General features: G+C 48.4%; 10 protein-coding genes across 10 annotated transcripts; 5 read left to right on the plus strand and 5 right to left on the minus strand.

The window, feature by feature from the left end:
• Positions 1–103: 103 nt before the first annotated feature.
• Positions 104–929, minus strand: FOMMEDRAFT_141666 (DUF1742-domain-containing protein; the record flags this gene model as incomplete). Its single annotated transcript, XM_007268109.1, has 3 exons — positions 104–190; positions 241–836; positions 900–929. The coding sequence occupies 2 exons, from the start codon at positions 927–929 to the stop codon at positions 297–299; spliced, it is 570 nt and encodes a 189-aa protein (XP_007268171.1). The 3' UTR covers positions 104–190; positions 241–296.
• Positions 930–1,077: 148 nt separating this feature from the next.
• FOMMEDRAFT_110300 (class III ADH enzyme) lies at positions 1,078–3,155 on the plus strand. The gene is made up of 13 exons (XM_007268110.1): positions 1,078–1,275; positions 1,345–1,391; positions 1,454–1,495; positions 1,565–1,603; positions 1,668–1,698; positions 1,757–1,810; positions 1,885–1,964; positions 2,024–2,171; positions 2,235–2,482; positions 2,538–2,638; positions 2,692–2,777; positions 2,833–2,921; positions 2,980–3,155. Exons 1-13 carry the CDS (start codon positions 1,140–1,142, stop codon positions 3,022–3,024), a joined length of 1,146 nt encoding a protein of 381 aa, XP_007268172.1. The 5' UTR covers positions 1,078–1,139; the 3' UTR covers positions 3,025–3,155.
• A 320-nt stretch (positions 3,156–3,475) lies between these two features.
• On the plus strand, positions 3,476–4,860 carry FOMMEDRAFT_21363 (uncharacterized protein). Its single transcript, XM_007268111.1, has 3 exons — positions 3,476–3,977; positions 4,039–4,640; positions 4,696–4,860. Exons 1-2 carry the CDS (start codon positions 3,639–3,641, stop codon positions 4,573–4,575), a joined length of 876 nt encoding a protein of 291 aa, XP_007268173.1. The 5' UTR covers positions 3,476–3,638; the 3' UTR covers positions 4,576–4,640; positions 4,696–4,860.
• A 670-nt stretch (positions 4,861–5,530) lies between these two features.
• FOMMEDRAFT_89798 (terpenoid synthase) lies at positions 5,531–6,694 on the plus strand (the record flags this gene model as incomplete). The annotated part of the gene is made up of 3 exons (XM_007268112.1): positions 5,531–5,940; positions 5,999–6,284; positions 6,353–6,694. The coding sequence occupies 3 exons, from the start codon at positions 5,531–5,533 to the stop codon at positions 6,692–6,694; spliced, it is 1,038 nt and encodes a 345-aa protein (XP_007268174.1).
• Positions 6,695–6,947: 253 nt separating this feature from the next.
• Positions 6,948–8,018, plus strand: FOMMEDRAFT_21364 (uncharacterized protein). The gene is made up of 3 exons (XM_007268113.1): positions 6,948–7,263; positions 7,355–7,486; positions 7,583–8,018. Exons 1-3 carry the CDS (start codon positions 7,043–7,045, stop codon positions 7,833–7,835), a joined length of 606 nt encoding a protein of 201 aa, XP_007268175.1. The 5' UTR covers positions 6,948–7,042; the 3' UTR covers positions 7,836–8,018.
• Positions 8,019–8,204: 186 nt separating this feature from the next.
• On the minus strand, positions 8,205–11,816 carry FOMMEDRAFT_21365 (Clavaminate synthase-like protein). The gene is made up of 8 exons (XM_007268114.1): positions 11,788–11,816; positions 11,393–11,722; positions 11,192–11,260; positions 11,016–11,075; positions 10,485–10,954; positions 10,319–10,427; positions 9,331–10,259; positions 8,205–9,275 (listed from the first exon to the last, which is right to left on the minus strand). Exons 1-8 carry the CDS (start codon positions 11,810–11,812, stop codon positions 8,451–8,453), a joined length of 2,817 nt encoding a protein of 938 aa, XP_007268176.1. The 5' UTR covers positions 11,813–11,816; the 3' UTR covers positions 8,205–8,450.
• A 2,497-nt stretch (positions 11,817–14,313) lies between these two features.
• FOMMEDRAFT_158015 (uncharacterized protein) lies at positions 14,314–15,229 on the minus strand (the record flags this gene model as incomplete). Its single annotated transcript, XM_007268115.1, has 5 exons — positions 14,314–14,512; positions 14,593–14,752; positions 14,822–15,016; positions 15,078–15,106; positions 15,159–15,229. The coding sequence occupies 5 exons, from the start codon at positions 15,227–15,229 to the stop codon at positions 14,314–14,316; spliced, it is 654 nt and encodes a 217-aa protein (XP_007268177.1).
• A 1,351-nt stretch (positions 15,230–16,580) lies between these two features.
• Positions 16,581–19,751, minus strand: FOMMEDRAFT_141671 (uncharacterized protein). The gene is made up of 6 exons (XM_007268116.1): positions 18,333–19,751; positions 17,915–18,243; positions 17,674–17,863; positions 17,596–17,613; positions 17,223–17,534; positions 16,581–17,137 (listed from the first exon to the last, which is right to left on the minus strand). The coding sequence occupies exons 1-6, from the start codon at positions 18,654–18,656 to the stop codon at positions 16,745–16,747; spliced, it is 1,566 nt and encodes a 521-aa protein (XP_007268178.1). The 5' UTR covers positions 18,657–19,751; the 3' UTR covers positions 16,581–16,744.
• Positions 19,752–19,897: 146 nt separating this feature from the next.
• Positions 19,898–21,415, plus strand: FOMMEDRAFT_141672 (Deoxyhypusine synthase). The gene is made up of 6 exons (XM_007268117.1): positions 19,898–20,120; positions 20,180–20,653; positions 20,710–20,919; positions 20,981–21,010; positions 21,069–21,164; positions 21,217–21,415. Exons 1-6 carry the CDS (start codon positions 19,923–19,925, stop codon positions 21,292–21,294), a joined length of 1,086 nt encoding a protein of 361 aa, XP_007268179.1. The 5' UTR covers positions 19,898–19,922; the 3' UTR covers positions 21,295–21,415.
• A 79-nt stretch (positions 21,416–21,494) lies between these two features.
• FOMMEDRAFT_125407 (Sedlin) lies at positions 21,495–22,172 on the minus strand (the record flags this gene model as incomplete). The annotated part of the gene is made up of 3 exons (XM_007268118.1): positions 21,495–21,764; positions 21,814–21,968; positions 22,025–22,172. The coding sequence occupies 3 exons, from the start codon at positions 22,170–22,172 to the stop codon at positions 21,561–21,563; spliced, it is 507 nt and encodes a 168-aa protein (XP_007268180.1). The 3' UTR covers positions 21,495–21,560.
• Between the last annotated feature and the right edge of the window lie 1,591 nt (positions 22,173–23,763).

Raw genomic sequence — 23,763 nt, forward strand, 5'->3', positions numbered from 1 at the left:
AATGTATGCTCGCCTGCAAATTCACGCTTTATCGATCGGAAATGTACCAGGATGAAATTAAAAATTTAAAAATTAAAAATCAAGAAAAGAATAAAAAATGAAAGTATTCGAGTGAATACTGAAACTAGCAAGTGTGTACCGACACATTATTGGTGGTCATCCGGAGCATTGATAGCACTATTGGTACAGGCTACATATGTCAGCATAACAAGTGCAAGATTAAGTGACATTCCGACCCACTGATGGAGGATATTGATAGAGGATGGAGATATGGTATTTCACGACGAACTGGTAATTCAACTGGGCGGATTATTGACAGGAAGTCGAGGCGCACTGGGAAGACGGGGAGCAACCTCTTTGGCTTGTGCAGTCTGCCGTCGTTTGCGATGAATTCCTAATCGCATGGCGAAGATTTCACGATGAAGAGTGTATCGCTGGTGCGTTCCCGCGGGAGTAGAAGTCCCGCTTGACTGTGAGGGTGCAAGTCCTGGTGACGGACTTATATCCTTCGATTTCGTCTTTTCTGTCTCCTTCGCCTTTTCTTTCCCTTCCTCTGCTTTGTCCTTATCATCAGCCTTGTCTTTCTTCTCTTTCTCCTTTTCCTTCTTCTGTTGTTTCCTCTCGTATTCCTCCTTGACTTTCTGGATCTCTTCGTCGCTTAGTCCAAGCTTACGTGCGCCTGTTACGCCGTCGCCGCTCTCTCCTGCGAGGCTTGCGAATCCGTGATCTTTAAGATGTCCGTCACATGCGTAGAAGAAATCGACGCTGTCCTTGGTGGCGAGGACTGTGGTCGTCGGCCTCGAGCAAATGAAGCACGCTTTTTCAGTGGCTGCTGCCTAATCCCCAGTGTCTATCATCTCAGTCTCTCGCATATTACCATCACGTTTAGGATGACGCACGCGTTTATAATATAAGTTTGCGAATGACATGTCGGGGCGGGATTAAACTTGTACAATGGGCGATGTGCAGCGGATAAGGCGCCATTTTCTCACGTGTGCTTTGAATTCTCGATCGCGTTCCGCGCCTTCCGTCATATTCTCAGTGGTGCTTATAAAACAGTAAGCTTCTCACTTGACCTCTTTCTCAACTCTTTCCATTCTACCCTTATCTTCTTATCCCCATCTCTAGGACTATTAACTATGTCGGACACCGCTGGAAAAGTTATCAAGTGCAAAGCCGCAGTTTGCTGGGCAGCTGGCGAGGAGCTCAAAGTCGAAGAGGTTGAGGTCGCACCTCCGAAAGCGCATGAAGTTCGCATTCACATCCTGCATACTGGTAAGTGGAGAAAGAATGATGGGTCGATATTCTAGTTTGACTGAACTCTGTTGCGTTGATTGTACTTAGGCATCTGCCATACGGATGAGTACACTCGAAGTGGGAAGGACCCGGAAGTCCGTATATGCGTTCTCTGGATCTGATTTCTCCCAATGCTGAATGCAATGGCTTGACGTAGGGTCTCTTCCCCGTGATCCTCGGTCATGAAGGTGGTGGAATTGTAAATTATTTCACCACTCTTATCGCGACCATAATAAATGCTAAATATATGCGCTTAATTTCTCCACAGGTCGAATCTGTCGGCGAAGGCGTCACCAGCGTCCAACCCGTAAGTTCTCGACGCCTTTGCTTCATCCAATTAAAGTCTATAACTCTCACGCTTTGTCGGATAGGGTGATCATGTTATCCCCCTATACACAGCAGGTGAGACGTCATGGGATCTATTAAGTTTATGATAAACCATTTTAACGCGACTTCGAAGAATGCCGAGAGTGCAAGTTCTGTAAGAGTGGGAAGACTAACCTGTGTGGAAAAGGTACAGTCACATGGCACCGAAATGTTCGGGGGCGATACGAGGGTTGATTGATGACTGATTTGTTTTATGTATAGTTCGTACGACGCAAGGACAGGGCGTCATGCCTGATGGAACCAAACGCTTCACGTGTAAGGGCCAGGAGATCCATCACTTCGTAAGTATCTTGTCCTTAACAAAGCCTTTCATGGGATGCAGTTCTAAATCTCCCGGTAGATGGGAACTTCGACTTTCTCGCAGTACACAGTTGTCGCCGATGTATCTGTTGTAGCAATTAACAAGGCAGCTCGTCTGGACCGCGCCTGTCTTTTAGGTTGTGGTATTACCACAGCTTGGGGAGCAGTCGTAAAGCAGCCTGGAATTAGTGGGTTCCTAATTTAACTTATCCTTTAAGCTCCATAATTTTAATTTTGTATTTGACGGTCAGAGGGATCCAGTGTCGCAGTGTTTGGCTGTGGTGCAATTGGGCTCGGCGTCATCCAGACATCTTCACTTGTTGGTGCATCGCGTATCATCGCGGTTGACACCAATCCTAACAAGAAGAGCTGGGCTGAGAGGATGGGAGCGACGGATTTCATCAATCCGCTCGAGCTTCCTCAAGGGAAGAGGATTCAGGACTTCCTCATTGAAGTTACGGATGGTGGTCTTGACTATACGTTCGACGCAACTGGAAATGTATGCCCTCCACTCTTCATGTCCTCGACTGTACTTAATCAAATGGTCATGGCAGGTTCAAGTCATGCGCGCAGCTCTCGAGGCCTGTCATAAAGGATGGGGTATCTCGACAATCATCGGTGTTGCAGCTGCTGGTCAAGAAATATCTACCCGACCGTAAGCACATCCATCCGAAGTAACAGCCAAATCGTTGACAATAAGTCTTGCAGTTTCCAACTCGTTACTGGCCGTACATGGCGCGGATCTGCGTTCGGTGGCGTGAAGGGTCGAACTGAGCTTCCGGGACTCGTTGAAGGTAGGATCATCTTTGACTATATTACAGAATTAAGTAATGGCTATTCTTCGTTTAGACTATCTCGCCGGGAAGGTAAAGGTGGACGAATATGTTACCCACCACCGCAAGTTTGATGAGATTAATGCAGGCTTCCATGATATGCATGTGCGTATCCGACAACAGCTCCTTCGCAAGTTCACACTAATGTCTGTATACTTTGCAGGCCGGCGATTGTATTCGCTGTGTTGTCGACATGACCACTATCTGATAAGTTTACGCGGAGGGACTAAAACGGTGCAGTTCATTTTAGTAACAGAAAGTGCTTTATGCTATAAACAATTGTTGATCAGCTATGTATCAATATATACGATGAACGTGACATTTTATAATGAATTTGCGGCCTAACGAATCGGAATTGACGGAGATTGGCACGTGAGCTGCCCACGTGACTCCGGAGGCAATTATCTCTGTTTCCGACAAGGCACAACATTTTGTGTTCCGATCACCATGGACTACTCATGCATCGGCCACCGTGCTCAAATCGAACATTGCGGGTCTCTCAACTCCAGCGACAAGATGGAAACAGCTCAATCAATGAAACCCTGCTTCCAATCCCCATTTGAATACTCAGAAGTCACAAGTTTATTCTCGGCGTCCGTTCTTATTACTTAGCTAAGGCTCGGCAAGCACTCTTACCCAATAGCTTCCCTGCGCTACGAGCTCTGATGCCTCGAAAATTTAACTGTATGTAACACGACACGAGAAAGTAAAAACGAGGGTCTTTCTCGGTTGCTTTGACCACCATCTACTTGATCGTATAGCCCTCCGCAACTCCCCACATCCGGACTCGGTGGTAGATCTAGCAAGACAAAAAGACAAGATATGACCTCACCACTACCAAATAACTTGCATGCTGAGGTAGCGCTTGATCGTGGACGGTTCTCGCATGACGGACCTGAGCGCTCGGGTGCGCGGAGCATCACGCAAGCGCGAACGACTGCTGCGGACCCGCATGTGCGCGTGCAGAGCTTGCATGGTGTCATTATTGAGCATGGTCATTTTATGCCCGATGAAAAATATGGCGTTATAGAAGAAGAGCCGGAGGAGAAGGTGCTTTCGGGTGCTGAGCTCGCTGCTGCGCTTGATAGAGAGGAGGATAATGAGGAAGAGGATATCGGGACGCAGCGTGCGGTTATGCACGAGGCTCAATGGTATGAGGAGGTCAGTATTCTTTACAGGACTGATTCATGTGAACGATATTCTGACTGATGTCTTTATGTAGAGAAGTCCAAAATCCGCTGCTAGCTTCTCCGCAATGCAAAGTCAACAACCCCAACCACAACATCGTTCCTTTGCTCCACGCCAATCTTCACTCGAGAACTCCTCACCGCAGCGCCAAGCACAACCACAGGCACAATTTCATGCCTACCCGAGGAGTATTCTACAAAATCGCACTGAGACTCTTTCGCCACCTCCACGTTCATCAAGCTGCTCAGTCCCATCAAGCGCGCCAAGTCATCAACAAGCATTCCCCGATCGACCACGCTTTACGCTAACTGACGACGGTCCCATATCCGCACCCTCTAGTCCTGGTGGGCACCAACATCCCGGTATCCGACGTACAGTCTCCGATACACATCCTAATACACAGTCCGAGCCGAGCTCGCCGGGCTTGGGCGTGACCCCACCTCTCCGACGAGGAGCTAAGTCGCAACCAGGTACTCCTAAGTATGCAACTTTCGAGGACATGGGTATACGTGGGAAGGGCATGGCGCAAGCACAGGCAGAGAAGGATGCCAAGGACTGCGTAATAATGTAATTTTACTCAAAGGATATTGGATATATTTATAACGTGGTGATGCTTTGGGTTCCCTTGGTTGTTTGGTATGTCCTTGTTTCGTTATTGTGTTCGAGTAGCCAGCTGACACTTTTCTCTTAGAGACGGCTTTCTTAGAATATCGAAGTTTTTAATTGGCTATCCATATCATATACTCGTCGGCTTATATAACCCTCCCTCTTTTTTAACCTTACTCATCAATCGTCCGCATCGTTCGCTCTCGTTCACTCGTTTCACTCATATTTTCTACTTACCGACTCATCCAAAATACACGCATACACACATACACGTCGAACACAATGATAGGATCGACCAAGCCATATTGACCGATATCTTTGATCCACATACTTTGACAGACGGGATTCACCCATGATTGGAGACGATGTCGGGATAAATGCCGATTGCTCCGGTTTTGAAGTCAAATTTACATGCTCTAGTCCAATTACAGAGGGCGGCGCTGGCAAGATTGCGGTGCCACAGGATGCGTTTATACGTGCTACCGCCGGCGCGGACGCCGCAGCTGTTATACTGACGAAAATCAGCAATATGTAATTGCCACCGGATACGACACGGCATCGTCTTTATTTGACGCCTAGTAGTAACACGTATGCTATTTGCTTCAAAGGGAAGGTCTATTTCCAGAACTTGCTTTTGTGCCACAATACTTTCAATTAATGTTCCAGTGATATCGCAACTCGTGCATGTTTCACTCCAATATGGTGATTACTCTGCCTGCTTGGTCTGCAGTGATTTAGCGCTGGACTGCTCGTTGTCGCTTGGATATCTCAAATTCTTCAAGTTGCCGACTCTGTCGGCGTAAAGATTGAAAAGATTTACTCATGTTCATTTATATAGCTCCTGCTGGTTCTGGTATAAAATCACTATGACAATTCCAGGGAAATACTCAACGAACTAGTACCTCTCAGAACTCAGAAATATGCACTCAGAACAGCCAACTCAACTCAACCTCCCCGACCTCTTTGCCCTCTGTCCTTTCACTTGGAGCTCGCCCAGTCCATACTACTCTTCCAAACGTAGGGACTCTACAGAGTGGATACTCGGGTACCTTGGCAGTCTCTTCCCAGATGACAATGAACTGGGAATGAAGCAGCTACGCGAACGGATGTACGCATCGAGTGCGGAGTTGCTAGGCTCATATGTCAACCCATACGCAGATGCAGAGGGCCTGCGGATCTCTAATGACTTCCATATGATTTTGTTTGTACTGGATGAGATTACGGATGTTCAAGATGCGGAGAGTGCGGCGAAGACAAGAGAGGTGTTTGTTAAGGCTTTGACTGGAGGATGTGGAGATGACGAATCTCCAGTTACATCATTTACCAAGGAGTAAGCCAGAAGTTCTACATTTTTGTATATCGTTGATACTCATATATCATCCGTCTAGTTATATGAACCGACTTTCCAACATCTCCGAGGCCGTCCGCGAGAGATTTATATCTCATTGTATATCCTACATCGATGCAACTGCAACCGAGGCACGTCTCCGAGCAGACAACGAAGTTCTCTCCATCGAGGAATACACGAAATTGCGTCGCGAGAATGGCGGTGTCCGCACATGTTTTGATCTTATTGAGGCTGTACTGGGTATCACCCTCCCTGCAGAGGTGTTTGATGATCCGAACTTTATGCGCATATACTTTGCTGCTGTTGATATGATCTGTTGGTCAAACGTACGTACTCATTCTAATTAATATAACGCGTATATCCGAATTTAGTATTAATTCCCAACCTTCAATAGGATATCTACTCATATCCTATCGAATATGCACAAGGACTCGAAACATGCAACGTCATCACTGTCTTAATGAAGGAAAAGAATCTCTCCGTCCAGGGCGCAATGGATCACGTTGCAGAGTTATTCAAAGACTTTGCGGACACAATGATATCGTGTAAACAAAATATTCGATCGTTCGGAGAGGATGAGGATAGATCTGTACAGGCATATATTTATGGGATGGAACAATGGGTGTGTGGTAACTTGACTTGGAGCTTTGATTGTGCGAGATATTTTGGAGAGAAGAACGAGGAGGTGAAGAAGACAGGGGTTGTTGAGTTGGTGAAGCGGCAAGATGCCATGTAAAAGAATATTCCCCTTCCATAATCCATCTCGATACTTTGATTTTCCAAGCTCTCTGAAACATACCGGCCATCTTAATTCCTCTACAAAAAATATACATAATAAATTTCGTGTTAATTCTGTCCAGTGTCTACTCTCTAGATGGGTCTCGAAGTCTGACTAAGCGATCGGTGTTTATGCCCGAAGACAGTGCCACTGCCACCGACTTATCAGATAAAAATAGTCGCCGAGTCTGTTGCGTCACGCTTTCGGACTCATTTCCTTACAACGACAATCTTCTCCGAGCCGAGTCGAATGGTGTTCTCGATAACTCTCCCACTCTCCTCCGCCCACCGCAAGGAGCCGTTCACGATGCAAGCCGCTGAAGAGCTCACCTCGCTCGCAGATCAGGATGCTGATAGCACGAATAGCGAGGCTCGGTATCTTGGGTATGCAGCGAGACTAAGGACGGCGTTGCGCGCGGCACATCGGTATGTTGCGTATACGAGTGACGTTGGAGAGGCGTTTCGGCCTGTTGTGAATCCGCTTGTGGTGAGGATGGCGTATGGCGTTTCGTGGGCGTATCTCGTTGGGTATGTCTTCCTCTCTTTTCTATATTTTTTCCTTTTGATTTGATGATGTGAGGCATTTTGAGTGATTCTGATTGGTTGTGTTTGTTTGTAGAGATGTAGGCTTCGAAACATGGAAAGCCCAACGTCGGGGTCCGAACCCACTCGAAGCTGCTACGTTTACAGAACCTCAACGTCTCGCACTCATCGCCGCCAAACGGGGAACCTTCCAGGCAGTCGCGTCCATGTACGTATTTCCACTCCACTTCCATCATCACCATCATTATTCCATAATTACTTGCCACATTACTCAAATACCATGACATTAACACACAATACATAGGGCTCTCCCAGCCTTAACAATCCATACCATAGTCCGCTACGCCGGCCGCGCCATCACTCGATTTCCGTCTCTCGCACCCCGCACCCGCGCCTGGGCACCAACAGCTCTTGGCCTCGCAGCCGTACCGTTTTTACCTTATCTATACGACAAACCTGTAGAATTCGCGACCGATTCAGTCGCAGAATGGCTTGAACATCGTTGGTATGAGCATAAAGCCACTGAGAAGCAGTTAGAGAAGAAGAAAGAGTTGTAGAGCAGTAGATAAGACCACGTTGCTTTGATACGACTGGAGCAAGGACGAAATTTCTCGTTTCTTGGATTGATAGATGTACGTAGATGGAGGGATAGATTTTAGGATTAGTATTCCTTTCATCTCATTAATTTAGAGTAACTGCTCCCCTTATAGATATTATGTTGTATTACATTTTAATAGTGATTCCTCGTCCTGGAAGTGACTAACAAATAAGAAAAACAAGGTGGATAATGATACCAATAGCAATGAAGGCTTATAGATATCAATATCAGTCATTTGTACAAGATATGTTATCTATATTCATCTATGCAACGTCTACAAACACATAGATATACAAAGTGTCATGTTATTTGATTGCTAAATGCAAAATGCAAAGCAAAGTGGAAAGCAACGATACAAACATTATTATGCAACATCAGCATCATTTTCACCTATCAGTACACGTGCGTCACCAAACAATCCCAAAATCCAGTAATCCAGCAAAGCGCAAAACAGAAGCAAACGGTAAACAAATAGATATCCAAGTCCAACGTGCAAGACGCGAAAATATATATGCAGAGCTCAAGCAGACGAACGGAGAATAATACTGGGACGAAGCGCAAAGAGTCAGAAGAATTAATTCGGGCGATCCGATCTGTCCTTGGAGGCGTCCATCATAATAGCGTCCATCCCATCCTTTCTATGAGCCGTGGAAGACTCGATGAAAGTAACATCTGACTGACGTCGTTCCTCGTCCTTCCACTTCTGTTCCTGCTGCCGACAAGACAACCACGCGAACCACATCATCGAGCGTAGCTGGAGTACATCTTCCTTCCACACGAGACTTTGATTCTGCGCGCGGAACTCGCGTGTTAGAGATTCACATCGCTCCACGTTCTCCGGACTGACAAAATCGCATGCTGCCTTGATACAATCCGAGAAGTTGCATACTTGGTGCGCACACCCCGCCGGAATAAATACGGCTTCGCCTGGTCGCTGATAAATACGGAAGGCTCGTACACCAAACTCTTCGAATAGTTGAGCCCGCAACTTCGCGTCGAGGTAGAAGTGCTGCGAGTGGATAGGGTCATTCTGATACTGACCCTTGAAGTTTTTCCTGAAGAAATTGCGTAGATGAACCGAGTCCTCAGCGCGGAAGATATCCCAAGCAGCACAGCCTGGAGCACCGTCAGGAGTCTTTTCAGCATGGAGCATTATGTTGACTGCGTCCGCCATGTCCATATGCAGACGAGTCGAGCCCTTGCTTCCTGGCCCATCGAACGATGCGTATGCGTTGTACATCTTCGGTCCGAGATCAGGTACAATCGTGTTTGTTGGGAAATGGGACGCAATATTGTAGGCACCATCACGACGTGTGTAACTCGGGACAGGTACTGCGCGGTTGAAGTCATCGTATAGCTCAGGGAAAGCTGTCTTGAAGTCCGTAGACGGAGGCCAATCCTACAATGATGTCCTGTCAGTCAATTATCCTAGAAGAGCAATTAAAAAATCTAACCTTCAATTTCCAACATTCCGTTCTTCCCTCGTACCTGCCAAAGCAGCTGAAGAACTCGCTGACAGTCACCTTCTTGTTCGCATCAGTCTGGCACTCCAGTATGATGCATGGTTGTTGCCCGTAAGCCCTCATAAAGTACTCCGGGGACCAATTGAGCTTCAAGCGGTCCAACAGCCCAGTAACTACAAGCGGAGTTCCGCGCGCCCATTGGGCCGCAAAAACTGACTCTGTGAGGCTTTCCTTCGCGTAGTACGGTACTGGCCAAGTGGAGCTTCCTTGGGGTGCTTCAGACAAAGATGACAAATGCTGCGTGGAAGTAGAGACGGACGACGCCTGGGGCGGAATAGGGTTCTTGACGAGAGTACATACACCATCATCGTAGTGTTCGGGTGTCAATTCCTTCCGCTGATTCGCACCATCATCAGTAATATCAATCGGCTCGCCTTTTGCGCCCCTTGCATCCGTTTCGCTCCTGGAAGAGGTGGCTACTTGTGAAGCGTCGACTTCCATATCCGCGCTGTCGTCTGTCGCACGTCTGCGCTCTAGATTCCTCCCTGGGCTATCGGGTTCGCGCCTCTCGTTGCCCATCAATCGACGCTCCGCACCGTAAACAAGTCGCTCCATTTCTGCTACTGCATTGTCCAACTCAGTCTTAACAAACCTCGTCACTGGAACAAACGTATGGACGCCATGCTCTGCTTTCCTATTGCAGGAGAGGAAGAACGGATTGGATTGAGCATGCCGCTCTTTCATCGTACGTTGATCAACCCCTGACGCAGAACCTTTTCCTTTCGCACTCGGTGTTGTGTTTGCAGTTTGCGGATGGTCGGAAGTAAGACGTCTGATTGTCTCAAAGCACTCCTCACACGCCTCACGTCCACACTGGCGACACATCCAGCTGCTTGAGAAAAGCGAAGTCATACATGTATCTATTATCCAGCGCCATTTGAATGAGCTTAAGTTACAATTCTAGAACTGGTAAACCTACCGCAAGTGGCGCGGACGTCTGTCTCTCGTTGCCGTTTTACCACGCTGCCCAATTGCTGATGGGCTTGCTCTTTTTGCAAATGCGGTAGAAGATAACTCGCGACAGTTTTCTGCAGGCAAAATTGAATCGCCTCACACGATATCACGACAGTGACATTGTCACTTACCATAGTCCTGCCAACATGCACTTTCTCGAGTTTCACATTCCATTGATCCGGATACATCATTTGCGCCCCGTGAGTCTTTGCATTCAAGTCCTGAAAACCGACGGCCCACAGTGTCTTGTTCGAGTCACGGAGTAAGATACGTATATTCTGGAACCTGCATGTATCACCTGCCCATCGACGCGTGCAGCTCACGCAGCGGGGAAAGGGATCCGCCTTGTATCGTGCGGACATGCATCGTGCGTACTGCAATTCCGGGAACCATTTCCCATTCAAAGGCTGATTGTGCGGGGCTGGTACCGCAACTGGTATGCCTAGTGGATGCATATGCATCGGGACTGGATATGGCGCGTACCCAAACGGAAACAGAGGAACGCCCTCTCGCACAGGCACAACGCCGACGCCGTAACCGAGGCGAATAGTCATTTGCGGATCGAGGGGCTGTAGCTGTCCGTTCCCGTACCCATGCGAAGCTAAGGGCGAGAACTCAGAAACAGGTGCCGGATCAACGACAGATCTGCGAAATTTACTTACGGGCTGAGGCGCTCTTCTCCTTGTCCTTCTCTTTACCCTTTCTCGAGGACTTCGCAGATCCTACAGTCGCGCACAGAAATCGATTGGACCCGTTATAAACCAGTGCAATGGGAGATAGGAAGTCATCAAACGACGTTTTAAGCGCTTCAGTATGGCGAAGAGATGCAAATACATACCGTTCGCGGTGTCTTCCGAACCACTTTGCTTCTTCGAGGTTTTCAATCCTTCTGATGAGACGGAAGAGCCTGTACCAAAGAAAGTACACGTCGCAAATAAGTAAACGCTTGTCTCATACAAAGGAGATCGGCGCATGGCCGGAATTGGAAGAGGGAACCGCCCCATCGAGACACATTGTACAACCACAGTAGAGCACTCACCCATGTCAGGACCCCCAATCTGTGACCTTTCCCTGACCTTCTTTGCCTTTGGACCATCTCTCAGGGGATCTCCGCCACTCCCGTTGAATGCCGAATCGTAGGAGCTCATTGAGGAGATCGATGATGAGCGCGGCGCTGGAGACGAGGCACCCTCGCCACGCAGATCCACTTTTGAATGAGTTCGCTTTCTTTGTCTGGCATTTTGTTGAGGTTGTTCGCTCGGATGTAGTTGCAATACAAATTCAGGCTCGTCTCGTGCGGACGAAGGAGTGGGAGGTTCCGATCCGCGTGCAGTGACGCACACTGATGCGCTCGTGCCAGACTGCGCACCTTTATCCCATTGTCAGTTATTTGGCAAAAGCAACAGTATTTTTTTGAGCTCCAAGCACACTCACTGTTTGAAGGCGCGTCAACGCTCATGACGGTGGGAGATGCTGAAGAAAGAGCAGAAGTAAGCAAACGCCCGTGATCACTAAGCAGCCGGATAAGGCAAAATAGGAAGGTGCTAATCTCCGGCAAGTCCCGTGCAAATCTAAGCGTAAAGCTTCGCGGAACCCGCTGTCTCGGCGATTGCATACAGCCATGCATACAGCAGAGTCGGGCATTTCGGATAACAAGAAAATAATAATCTTAGGTTAGGTGATAAGAGATATTTACCATTCATCTCATTCTTTGGGGGAGTCATTGGGGATAACATGATAGGGGACTGTACAGGTTTGACAAAGGGAACCAAATGCGAGCGCCCGCCCAGATGAGGATGATGTGCGTACGCTTGCGGCCCGAACATAGCCGGCGGCGGGGGACAGTTCGCCTGTTGTGGTTTTTGTCGTTGATGCCCGTACGGGCTCTGCGGGATCGCCGCCATCGCATGCGATGGTGCTGCGCTCAAACGGGACGGGGCAAAGGTAGCGACAGGCGAGACCTGGGGACTGGCAGACGAAGATGTCGTAGAAGGCGAGGGCGGCAGTACCGTTGGCCGGTACACAGATCCATTGCGCGAAGTGTCGCTCAGACTGCTTCTACAGTTAGAGCTGTCGTCTACAAGTTAATGCATCCAAATGATGAACAAGAATAAGGAAAACGTTAGTATAATGTCTGTGTATTAAGGTGAATTGGAGATCAAACGGTAGCTTACCTCTGAACTGGTGCCGTTCGCGCGGAGAGGCAGAAAAGGGAGCCTTCTGCCATGGATCAGATTTCAGGTCATGAACCGGTTGCAATGGTGGGAGAGTCGGATACGGCTTCCGCGAGGTCGTCGGTGAAAGCCAATGAGCGGAACGCGGGTTGAACGCAGCCGCCGCCGCTTGTTCGTCGCGTATTGCCTGCGATGCAACTTGGTCCTGCCGTGCATCAGCGAGATGATGTTCATGCATACGTCTAGCAAGGTCCTGTTCCGTACGTGTATCCTGTTCAGAACGGGACCCGGAACGGCTGTTGGCATGACGGTCGTAAGGATTATCTGTGAGCCTGTTTATTCCCGGTAGCACAGGTGTATGCGCATCAGCACCTGCGGGCACAGTCGCAGAGGGGAAGCGGTGGCCATTTGCAGGTGATCCAGGCTGGTAATCAGAAGGGCGGATAGGATTGAGCAAGTCATTGATATTGACGCGCAGTCCTCCTCTCGGAGGCGGCGACAGGGACTCTGAAGTAAACATAGTGATCGAGTGCACGGTGTTCGTCACCAGAGGTAGCGAGTAATGTGAAGTAGAAAAGAGGACGAATGCGCGAGACGTCGATTGGCCGAAACCTTGAGAGAGCGCGTTTTAATGAAATGGGATGACGCGGAGTCTGAATCTGCACACTGCAGGGAAGGGACCCCGAAAGGCCTCTGAATTGTTGCGCTGTTTCCAAAACTAACTACACTTTCTGTACACTTTATATGAATCGCGGACTTTGAAATACATCCGAGGTGACCGGAGGTCGAGCAGCAAGGCTTTGACCAATTACACCACGGAAGCCGCTGCGATGGGATGCTCCTTCAGTTCAGAATAAATGCCATGCCTTCCTTGTCTGCCCTTCTAACAACATCATTCGCTATCGCCTCCAGGCATGTGGCCCATTAATTAATGACCCCAGAATGCTCAGAACGTTCACAGCACCTCCTTCCGTCTCCTATCTTCAGCTGCACCCACAAGCGCCATTGCCCATGTCCCGATCCGGAAATTATAAATCGGACCAATCGAATTCCATGCGGCACACCGAAAACGAATCGTTGCTCGCAGACAATTCAAATTTCAAGCCGGGGACCGCCAATTCAGTTCTATATATTCCATCCGGTGCGAGGCTCGTCACTTTTAGTTTAATAGCCACCATCCTGTCGGTACTGATCATCACAAGCGTGTCTCGTCGCACTCAATCCCATTGTCTATTCAGTGCTTATTCCGATTTCCCGCCGTTTGAAATTGGATCCTCAAGTTGACGGTATAGACGCGCTTCGTTCTGTAGTCACAATGCCAAGGCATGAATGATGATGCCAATGGAAAGACGACGGTGAACTCGGCTATCGTCGAGTCGAAAATATACCTGACTGACATGTCACTCCTCATTTCTTCACTCAAGATTCCCAGCTGCTCAGCTTTGATTTGTCACGGCGATTATCGGAATCGGCTGTGTAGACGGCTTCTTTTGCCTAAATGCGTGAGACTAGACCCGACGTTATCAACCAAGAATCATCAAGTCCATCGTAACACGCATCCCGAGATGACTAAACTAGCGTGAACAAAATAGACGCAGCGGCATTACAACACCACGGTCATCGGCAAAGACTGGAGTGTTGCCTAGCTTAGAAGGAGAATGTCAAGTTCTTATTACGGCTGACGCTGGTTCTTGAGACACACTGTGGCAAGCGGGGAACTGCAATACAATACAAGCCAAGTATGTATAAGCATGGGTATGAGCGCAAGCTCCTCCGCTGCGCCGCTTTACGCTCCCGTGTGTCCCTCGTGGGAAGAGCAGCGATCGGGTGTCTCCGCCGCCCTCGTCAGTTTGCCAGATGCAGATGGAGCGACGATCCGTCCGATGCTTCGCGATCGAAGAAGGAGAGCAGCAAGTGACGCCCAAAATGGATGTTCGACTGACGAAAGTAGAGCAAAGCACGAGTTGCTTGTCGACGAATAAGGGCTGCGGGAGACGCTCGCCAAGGAACCGTGGAAACGGACGGCACATTGAATCATGGCGTGCGTTGCGCTCAACGTGCTCACGACATCCCCCGATCCCCGTTTCGCCCTTCCATCCCCCAAATATCAAACTGCTTCGCCGCCGGATACAGCACACCGCAGATCCTAGATCGCTGCTCAATGCTCATTTGGCCTTTTGGTCGAGTATTGCATGCGCCCTGAACCGCACTGATGAACGTCTGATCTGAATCTCAATTGAATCCAGACATGAGACGCTCTCCTCCCCCCTCTTCAAGGCATAATTGCGTCTAACGCGAAAGAGAACTCAGTTCGCCAGACTGTGTTCGTATGATCTCGAGTCCACCATCGGTGTGGTAGCTCAGGCTGTCAAGGCTCGACAGACTCTCTTGTGCCCACAGCAGCAACTGCAGAACCCCGTAGTTCGGCGCGAAGCGCAATATAGATGGCGACGCGATTGGCAGTGCAAGCCGTAATGGGCAGAAGCACACTCAAAAGGTTCGTTATTTATCAATACTCGAGCCTCGACCCAGGTCCCATGGCATCAATACCGAATTCGACTCCTGATTCCTTCGCTTCCCTTCGAAGACGCCACAATTCTTGGACAAAACAAGGTTGAGTCTAAGTCTTACTCTACAGTCGACTCGCCTGTTCTCCGGCGTCCCAACTTTGCCTCTTGTGCAAGCTCATACCCATGCGTCATTTTCGGAAGAAAAGAAAAAGGTACTCGACTGAGTTTCTCATGGTAAATCAAACTCCGAACATATTAAAATTCTCAAGCATCTTTTGGGGAGTTCGGTAAAGCGCCCTTGCGCCGTCCTTATGTCGCTTGTATTCGATTCCCTTCTCTTCTCCCGCCGACCTCATGATGCTCGAGCTTCAAAGGGTGAGGCTCGGCCGACGGCGCACTGAACGGCCCGGAACGAAGCTCTAGGTCTCCAGATTTCAGAATATCTCATTACGTGCTGCGAGTTGTTGTAATTTCGACGTCGGTCGAATGATGTGAGTGGCTCTTGCTCGGCAAGAACGTTTATCTGCTGCGGCAACCTCCTGAGAAACGGCGACCCTTTCGTGTTCGTTCTTGCTGCTGCATCATGGCATCCCGCTTAGGGAAACTTCGCGTACAAGAAAAACCTATGAACGTCAGAAGATTTGCTCACCATTACATGTTCTTTCTCATCTCGACGTGCTTTAGTGCGCGTGCGGTGGAATGACGCCGCAACCCAACAAACTGGCGCAATTCTCTCTGATAAAGCAACTAATTGGCAGCCCAATTACGTTTTTCCGTTTCACCTGGAGCCAAACTTCTATGTAAGGTTGAATGTGACTCGTACAAGCTCATTACCTCTCATTGCAATTCATTTATGTCTATAAGCAAGTATACCATTTTAGATGGTCTCTCAGAAAGTCCTCTCGTTTGTATCCCTAAATCCAGGCCTCGTTCCACGCCACAGACAGCACCTTGACCATCTTGATATACTTGCAATCGATGGCATCGTAATCATGATTGGGACCTTCTCTGACGCGGAGCGTCTCCACTACGTTCTCGTACATACATTACTTCGTTACCATCTTCTATTGACTAAAACAATACCAAGCCCAACCTTCGTGCCCACAAGCGCCACCAATCATTTTCAATATAGAGGGACAATCTACGCCAGAACTTTCAAGCCAATTACCATGCTGTGAACCCTTGGACCGCATAAACACCTCTTCACTTCTAGATCTGACTTTGCCGACGGCGATCCCGGCGATGGAATGGCTTTCTACTACCAGATAATTCCGGAGAAGTTCACGAGGGGCGGGAGAAGAACGTAAATATAGTTTGTCCCGTTGTTCAATGGGATGACTGCAATGTCGTGTCCGATTCGTGGGTTCTGCAAGAACAAAACAAATTCCGACCGACACCACACTGTACCCCAATCGCAACATATGTACACTGCATGTGTATGACAGGCTGCCAAGTTCACCCGCATTCATTTCCATGAACTTCTTCTCTTTCCCCTTCTCTTCCCTTCTATTTGATTTGACCCTGACACCCAGCATAGACTATTGCGAGTATAATTAACTCCGCCATTGGGCGGTTACAGTTCACAGATACATAAATACATAAATACATAAATACATAAATACATAAATAGATATTTTAATCCTGAACGAACGATAGAAAATGAAAGCAACCACGACATCGAATAACAAGTTGTCATTGGTAAATATTTCAGAGTGCACTAAACCGTCGATTTAGTCTCCTACCGGCCGGTAAAATTGGAGATACCGAACGAATGACGTCCTGTACTTCGCCTTGCGTATCAAATCGCGCCAACGACCCAGTTGGCGCACCCGAACTCGTGCCCGGTCGAGAAGTAAATCCGGTCCTGTGAGATTCCGACTCAGAGGCCGTCCTTTCAAGAGACAAGGCAGCCAAATTCCCTGCCAGCGCATCGGCTTGCGCTACACGTCGTGACGCGTCGTGCGCAGGTGTGATGTATGCGCGGGGGCGGGAGCTTCCTTCTGCATATGCAGAGACTACCTGCACTGGGGTGCTATTGAGAAGGTGGTCACCCGACGGCTGGAATCCAGGTGGACAAGGTGTATGAATGTCCACGAAATACTGTAGTAGTCAGAGTGGATGGGGAGAATGGAGAACGTTTTGTCAGCTTAGCATGGCCGATTGGATCGTATACCCTCAAACTGACCTCTAAATTGAGTTCACCGAATTTGAAGCTCGGCGGACAACCAGCGGGAATGCTCAACTCCCCCATCAGACGACATTCATTTCCACTGCGCTCACTTGGCGCCCATATTGCCTTCGCGAGAGGTCGGGCATCGTCCTTCTCAAGCGCAGTAAGGTCAACCCTTTCTGTCGGCATCAGTACCTTACGTGCCGTGAGCTTACGACGCAAGGTCACCCGCGGCGCTGAGGGACTGGCTAGAAGGTCAAGGGCCTGCCTATCGGATGACCTGACGGTGAGGTGGCAAGGGATTACAGTTCCGCGAGTGTATGCAAGCTCGATGAATGAGACAAATGAACGGGGAGATCATAATCATCTCAAACTGGAGAAGACATACAGGTGTAGCTAGTGCAAGCTTCACGTCGTCCCGTTAATTGCGGGGCCGAACAGCTGGATGAGTACAATGAAATCTTACCGTATACGTGACAGTAACCTCGCGTTGCTTGAAGAGAATTCCAGTCAATCTGATGTCTCGCAATATGAGCCATCCGCTCGGATCGAATATCGGTCCAGGAATAGGTGTTCTTTCCCTATATGCTCTGCGACGAGCAGTAGAAGGTGGATCGGGTCGTGTGGTCGGTGTATATCCTATGAGAGTTGAGATCCTGGCTAGTGTGTAATTAACATGGCAACAAATCAACAGTATTGGCACCTACGAATTAACTGATCTAAAAATGCCCTGCTTTCTGATGTTCACCGTAAGACGATAATTAATTAAAGAGTTCCACCCCAAGCCATGTAAACTCGGCGGCAGATGTTCAATGCGATTAAGTTTTAATTCTTTAGCGAGTTTCGGCTCGATTGGAATCTCATGTGGTAAACGTATTGAGAAGGACCAGGAATACACCCCAATCAGCTTTCCAGTGTGCTTTGCGCGACCTTGTTCATCTGAAGATCTAGGGTCCCCAAACGAATTCTTCCATAGCGTCTCTGAAATGTGAAAGAAGTTTGTTTCGCTGTGGCCAGCTCGCACAATCCCTTTAATCTGCGAGAGGAAGAGTAGGGGCAAACGAGGTTTGAAGGGAGATTGTTAGTGTGGTCTACAGTGAACGAACTCGTCTGTAAGTTACATACAGAAACTTCGATGCTTTTTATACTCTCTGGCTGCCGCAAATCCAGGTCCACCTGGCCTGTAATGTCCTGATCCTCAAAAAATATCGGGAGGCTCCTGGCGGATGGTGCCCAACTTTGAAATCGTACTGTCGCCCATTGATGTTTGTCAGCATTTTCTAACGAGAATTCGTGGAGCTGCCGTTCTCGAGATGCATGCCTGTACGGCCTCGATGGACCTGGAGTGTCGTAAGAAGGCAGCTCAACCCTAAGGTCAGACAAGTCGCTTTCTTCGTTTCCCGTCGCATGATAGGCAGCAATAGGCCCGAGAGGAAATTCGGACCACATCCTGCGAGGAGAGGGGACCACAGTGAAGGATATCGCGGATATAGTAGTAGGACTTATATGTTCAAAGTGAACTTGACCACTATTGTCCTAGCCTTGCGCTGTGTTCCACTCGCTCTTCCTCGCCTTCGGTATCTTGACCGACACATGGCCTATGACTATCGACCCCAGATCTCCCCACCGACAGATTTATACAAGCATGACTATGGCGAAAGCCAGGGTGCACTGCACGTTTCTGCTTGTCTGGTCTGTTCGGCGTATGAAGAGGACAATAAAGCTGGTCACAATACCTAAGACAATAGACAGCGACAAGTATAACGATATTAAGCCGAGCAGCGGAGATTTTGTCAGACAGTTGCTATGGTAATTGCCACTTGGTGCACGAATTCATGAGCTAGAAAGGTGCTGTTTGTTTCAAGGAAATGTTGCACTACAGCCCATCCCAAAAATGCAGATCAGGCCTCCGTCGATCCTACGACTGCCAAAACGGTAAACAAACTTTCGCGGAACATAAACTGTTTGCAATGCAACAAGAACGATACAGGGCAGAAAGAAGCATCTCTGTTGCTTCGTCGAGGTACGAATTGCGGCACTGACGAGCGCAGAGCATGTGTATGCGTGTGGAAGATCGCCCTAAAGTATGGATGCCGGAAAGGAGTCATTATCGCAACTCACGACGGCAGCATCCGGATGTATTACGAAAAGAGGCGAACTCTGAACGCCATCACGCCGCTTGCTCTTCGTAAGAGAGGTTCAGGGCGCGCAAGAGCCCACGAGGCTGATACAATAGGGACGAGTCGACTCCAAGAAAATGTCGAAGCAGTCGTGCTACTTCCACGGAACACTGAAACCCCTGTCTATAGACGAAGTATCAAGCCTTTAACGTACGTTATTCCGTAAACTCATTGTTTCTAACACGAGTCTGTGAGAACCACACGATAAATAAATGATCGAGGACTATAGAAACTGAAAGCGTATAAGGATAGATAGATGAGTAAAGCCTACAGGATTCTCGGAGCCTCCACAGACCATCTTCGGTGACCTTCTGATGAAAATTTATCAGTGGCGCATCAGGAGGAAGGGGCCTTGCCGATTCGCAGTATGGAGAAGATTGCAGGAATTGCAAATCCGTCTGAAAGGTGTAACTCACAAAAGTGCCTCGACGAAAGAAACTTCCCAGATCACGTGTTTAATCAATATCTCCACGTGATTCACGCCAAAATTTGACTGCAGCTGCATCATCGGTTACAACTCTCACCTGCGCAGAACATGAGCTTGGACAAAGTCCCATTTGGTGCCTCTGCGGCTGTGTTCAAGCGATCTGAAACAGTGCCAGACTCTGCTGTCTCTGTAGAAGGGCCAAACTTTGACAATGTCTTGAGTCTTCAAGACCTTATAGGCAGCTATGAAAGAATAGGATTCCAAGCAACAAGCTTAGGGCGAGCTATCCAGATTGTTGATAAAATGGTCAGATATGATGAATTATACATCTACTTCGAACAGCTACTCAATGGAGTCATGTGTAGCGCAGATGGAGGCTCTCCGACGAGCCGGTTGAAGAGGACGAATTGGACGAGTATCGGGATCAAGTAGTTCGTTCGCAAACTCGATGTCGTGTATTCCTAGGATATACGTCAAACCTCATCTCATCCGGCCTCCGCGAAATCTTCTTATACTTGGTGAAGCATAAACACGTCTCTGCCATAGTGACGACTGCGGGTGGCATTGAAGAAGACTTCGTTAAGTGTCTTGGTAAGACTTACCTCGCCGATTGGAACCTCGATGGTGCGGACCTCCGACGGCGCGGCATGAATCGGATTGGGAACCTTATAGTCCCGAATGATAACTATTGCAAGTTCGAGGATTGGCTCACTCCGATTCTTGATACCATGCTTGCAGAACAGAAGGAGACTGGTGAGGTTTGGACACCAAGTACAATGATTCGACGACTAGGGAAAGAGATCAATAATGAGGAATCTGTTTACTATTGGGCTTACAAAGTAAGCTGAGCTTCTAAACCGTACTAAGCGGGTAACACTAAGGCTGAACTCGATAGAACGATATTCCTGTTTTCTGTCCGGCTTTGACCGATGGTTCTCTAGGCGACATGATCTACTTCCATTCATACCGTTCTCCGGGCCTCATCATCGATATTGTCCAAGACATCAGAAAATTGAATGAGTTGTCTCGGACAGCAAAGAAAGCAGGGATGATCATCCTTGGTGGTGGGGTCTGCAAGCACCAGATTGCAAATGCCATGCTCATCGTGAGGGAAATTTAATTAAAACGTAAAGTACAGCTGATGAAGTTGTGCTCTTCCCTTGCAGCGTAACGGAGCCGATTATTCTGTTTATATCGTTGAGTGGAATGAATAATGTATCGTGGTCTGGACTTCAAACTGACACTTTCTCGTAGAACACTGGTCAAGAATTCGACGGCTCAGATTCAGGTGCCCGACCTGATGAAGCGGTGTCCTGGGGAAAGATTCGAGAAGGGGCGGAGTCTGTGAAGGTAAGCACCTATTTCAAATCCTCAGGAGACTTCATTCAAAGTACTGGCGTAGGTCTTTGGTGATGCAACGCTCATCTTTCCCTTACTCGTCGCTGCAACCTTCGCGAAGGACACAGACAGCGCGTCATGATTTAGGAATGCGAAAAATGAAGTCCCATGCATGTATTGATAGACACATTGCTAAATAGATGTTGACCCCGTATCTGTCCCAGCACCTGCTTGCTTTAGAATACTGAGTCAATAGAAAGGCCAATTTATCTTGGTTCTGGCCTTCTCATGGAGAGGCAGGGATATGCACAAAACTTGTGAGATGCCGAAGCTTAGTTTTGTGCCACCAAATGAACCATACACTTTAGAGAAGCCTGGACTGTACATCACACAAACTGATGGAGGTTTTCAAGAAGTTTCATCATCATCCGGGGGTACATTAGCACCGACTGCACGTCCCACGTCATCTACTCGCCTCTTGAATCCCTTCCAGCGTTTTAATCCTTGTGTAAGTGGTGCAGTATGATCTGTTGTCGAGTCGAATGGCGCGTCGAGGCGCAAAAAAGGATTTGCGAGAGACTGGAAGTATGCCATATGCATCGCACGGAAAATCTACATTCGCATATAGCGAGATGAAGTGAACTAAGATGAACGTGCGTACCATGGTAATATCCGCGTCCCTCACGACGGAATCAGTAAGCCCTAAGGAGAGGATAATCTTGACTTTGAGCGGCGTAACATAGCCGTAAACAGCAACATCCTGCAACGTATAGAGCAGCCCTAAGTAGCACTCATTCGACTTGCTATTAGAACCAGCTATTTAAGATTACTGAGTTTCGGCAAAGGATCGAATTGTGACTACAGGAACTCACTTCGCTCTTCGATGACATCAAGGCTCGTATGTGCGATGTATTGGTATTTCAAGTCATCCTGCTTGCGATGCGAGAAGGAACGTATCAGGATTGGATGATTTTGTGGAGAAACGAACGCGACAGCATGCAACTGTAACTGAGGTGCCATTAACGCTGCGGTATCGGTCGGAGAAGGCACAAAAGTCATTTTCGAGATTCGTATCACGTGCTCGTATGACACAATGTATAACTCAGACTCTTGGTGAGTTGGTGACTATCATTGTAATATCAAATAATAATCATTCTGACTATTCACTAGTGATTGGATTGAAATTTCGTCTATAGTACTTTCTTTCTTGAAATTTATACTTCATGTTAACAGATGTCATTGAGACAAACTCAGGTCTGTGTTCAGCGTGTGTTGCCATTGGCCAAGCATGTCTTCAAATGCGTTGGGCATGTACTCGCAGCTTCTGTTGTAGCGAGGCGGGAACTAGGGCAAGAGCAATTTGAAAGAGTTTCTACGTTAGTTTTGCCTTTGCTATGCATCTCGACAATGAGCAAGATGTCCGTGCGCAGGTAAAATCGTGCTCTCCAAACGTGGGTCTGTCGATTCTACGTCGTGTCCGTCCTCAGGTTTGGTATCGGCGCCCGAAATCAGAACTTCGTCCAGCAAAAATAGAGATTTCACAACCCCATTTTTTCTGGCTCCGAAAGGGAGAAGGCCGTTATGGGTATTTCCTTCGCGTTGTTCTGAATTAGTTGTCGTGCCTCGGGTTTACAGAAACGTGTTGGCTGAAGTAGACTATTTCTCCCTTCGCTGGGTTGTAAGCCGCTTGGATCAAGAGTTCTCTGTCCCATTTCTACAAAGACCGAAGTTGCTTCAATACCAGAAGCAGGGGAAGCAGAACTTACCGTTGTTCCTTTCTAGTGCTCTACGTCAAATGGATATATTGCACATCTTAGCAAATGGGGAATCGAAGGTTTAGGCCGATTCTGAACCCAGAAAAGTGATCACACTAGTGAGGCCGTAGAGCATCATTGCTTCTGGGTATAGCTGTAGGGCAGTGAAGGAAATAGTGAATCCAATGGGACTGATACTGACATGCTGGACACAACCTGTGATAGTACACTCGAACAATAATAATGCTCATGTTTGTGATTAATCAGGGCGCCCATGACTGTGAGAAACAACTGCTGTTTCTGCGATCCGTACGCGGACTGGAAATATGTGTGTCGTGGTCAGCACTGTGCGACGAGGCTCACAAACCTCTCTAGCTGACGGCAGCTATGCAAAACGGCAATGTCGTAGAGACGGGGGCCAAGTCCCCTCCGCCAGAAATCCAAAAATCCCTGGAGGAAGGCTCGCTGCCGAATCCACTGCCGCAGGGACACGAACGAAACGAACGCGAGTCTGACACGCTGCGAGAGTCAGGATCCGACAGGACCGATACTCCTGGCGAAACCATACGCGATGAAGTCGTGTCCAGCGAGCACTCTATTCGGCAGGCTTCGAGTAAAGCGCTCTCTTCAAGGTCTCACGACCCGGGTGACGAGGAATCTTCATCCACGCCTGCTCCAGATAGCGAACTCAGGATTGCAGCGGTCGAAGGTGCAGACGATACCGAGACTACACCTGCTCCAGTAACAAATGGGGGTGCTTCTTATGCACGTACAAGCTCGGAAATGTCGGTTTCCCAAGTGGACGCAACGACTACAACCGAGGTAGTTCCGCCAGTACAGCGCACAAAGGTGGAAGA

This window comes from Fomitiporia mediterranea, assembly GCF_000271605.1.
Source record: "Fomitiporia mediterranea MF3/22 unplaced genomic scaffold FOMMEscaffold_8, whole genome shotgun sequence".
Lineage (NCBI taxonomy): Eukaryota > Fungi > Basidiomycota > Agaricomycetes > Hymenochaetales > Hymenochaetaceae > Fomitiporia > Fomitiporia mediterranea.

What these genes read in the sequence shown, in the direction of transcription:
- FOMMEDRAFT_110300 (XM_007268110.1), top strand. Translation starts at nt 1,140, where the DNA reads ATGTCGGACACCGCTGGAAAAGTTATCAAGTGCAAAGCCGCAGTTTGC. An exon ending in CATTCACATCCTGCATACTG is followed by an intron (nt 1,276 to 1,344) that starts GTAAGTGGAGAA and finishes GATTGTACTTAG; the next exon opens with GCATCTGCCATACGGATGAG. An exon ending in CAAGAAATATCTACCCGACC is followed by an intron (nt 2,639 to 2,691) that starts GTAAGCACATCC and finishes TAAGTCTTGCAG; the next exon opens with TTTCCAACTCGTTACTGGCC.
- FOMMEDRAFT_21363 (XM_007268111.1), top strand. Translation starts at nt 3,639, where the DNA reads ATGACCTCACCACTACCAAATAACTTGCATGCTGAGGTAGCGCTTGAT. An exon ending in AGGCTCAATGGTATGAGGAG is followed by an intron (nt 3,978 to 4,038) that starts GTCAGTATTCTT and finishes GTCTTTATGTAG; the next exon opens with AGAAGTCCAAAATCCGCTGC.
- FOMMEDRAFT_21364 (XM_007268113.1), top strand. Translation starts at nt 7,043, where the DNA reads ATGCAAGCCGCTGAAGAGCTCACCTCGCTCGCAGATCAGGATGCTGAT. An exon ending in TCGTGGGCGTATCTCGTTGG is followed by an intron (nt 7,264 to 7,354) that starts GTATGTCTTCCT and finishes GTTTGTTTGTAG; the next exon opens with AGATGTAGGCTTCGAAACAT. An exon ending in TTCCAGGCAGTCGCGTCCAT is followed by an intron (nt 7,487 to 7,582) that starts GTACGTATTTCC and finishes CACAATACATAG; the next exon opens with GGCTCTCCCAGCCTTAACAA.
- FOMMEDRAFT_21365 (XM_007268114.1), bottom strand. Translation starts at nt 11,812, where the DNA reads ATGAGCGTTGACGCGCCTTCAAACA. An exon ending in GGAGAAGAGCGCCTCAGCCC is followed by an intron (nt 10,955 to 11,015) that starts GTAAGTAAATTT and finishes TCTCGCCCTTAG; the next exon opens with CTTCGCATGGGTACGGGAAC. An exon ending in TGCATGTTGGCAGGACTATG is followed by an intron (nt 10,428 to 10,484) that starts GTAAGTGACAAT and finishes TTTTGCCTGCAG; the next exon opens with AAAACTGTCGCGAGTTATCT.
- FOMMEDRAFT_141671 (XM_007268116.1), bottom strand. Translation starts at nt 18,656, where the DNA reads ATGTGGTCCGAATTTCCTCTCGGGCCTATTGCTGCCTATCATGCGACG. An exon ending in TAAAAAGCATCGAAGTTTCT is followed by an intron (nt 18,244 to 18,332) that starts GTATGTAACTTA and finishes TTCCTCTCGCAG; the next exon opens with ATTAAAGGGATTGTGCGAGC. An exon ending in TCGGTGAACTCAATTTAGAG is followed by an intron (nt 17,138 to 17,222) that starts GTCAGTTTGAGG and finishes TGACTACTACAG; the next exon opens with TATTTCGTGGACATTCATAC.
- FOMMEDRAFT_141672 (XM_007268117.1), top strand. Translation starts at nt 19,923, where the DNA reads ATGAGCTTGGACAAAGTCCCATTTGGTGCCTCTGCGGCTGTGTTCAAG. An exon ending in CCGATTATTCTGTTTATATC is followed by an intron (nt 21,011 to 21,068) that starts GTTGAGTGGAAT and finishes ACTTTCTCGTAG; the next exon opens with AACACTGGTCAAGAATTCGA. An exon ending in AAGGGGCGGAGTCTGTGAAG is followed by an intron (nt 21,165 to 21,216) that starts GTAAGCACCTAT and finishes GTACTGGCGTAG; the next exon opens with GTCTTTGGTGATGCAACGCT.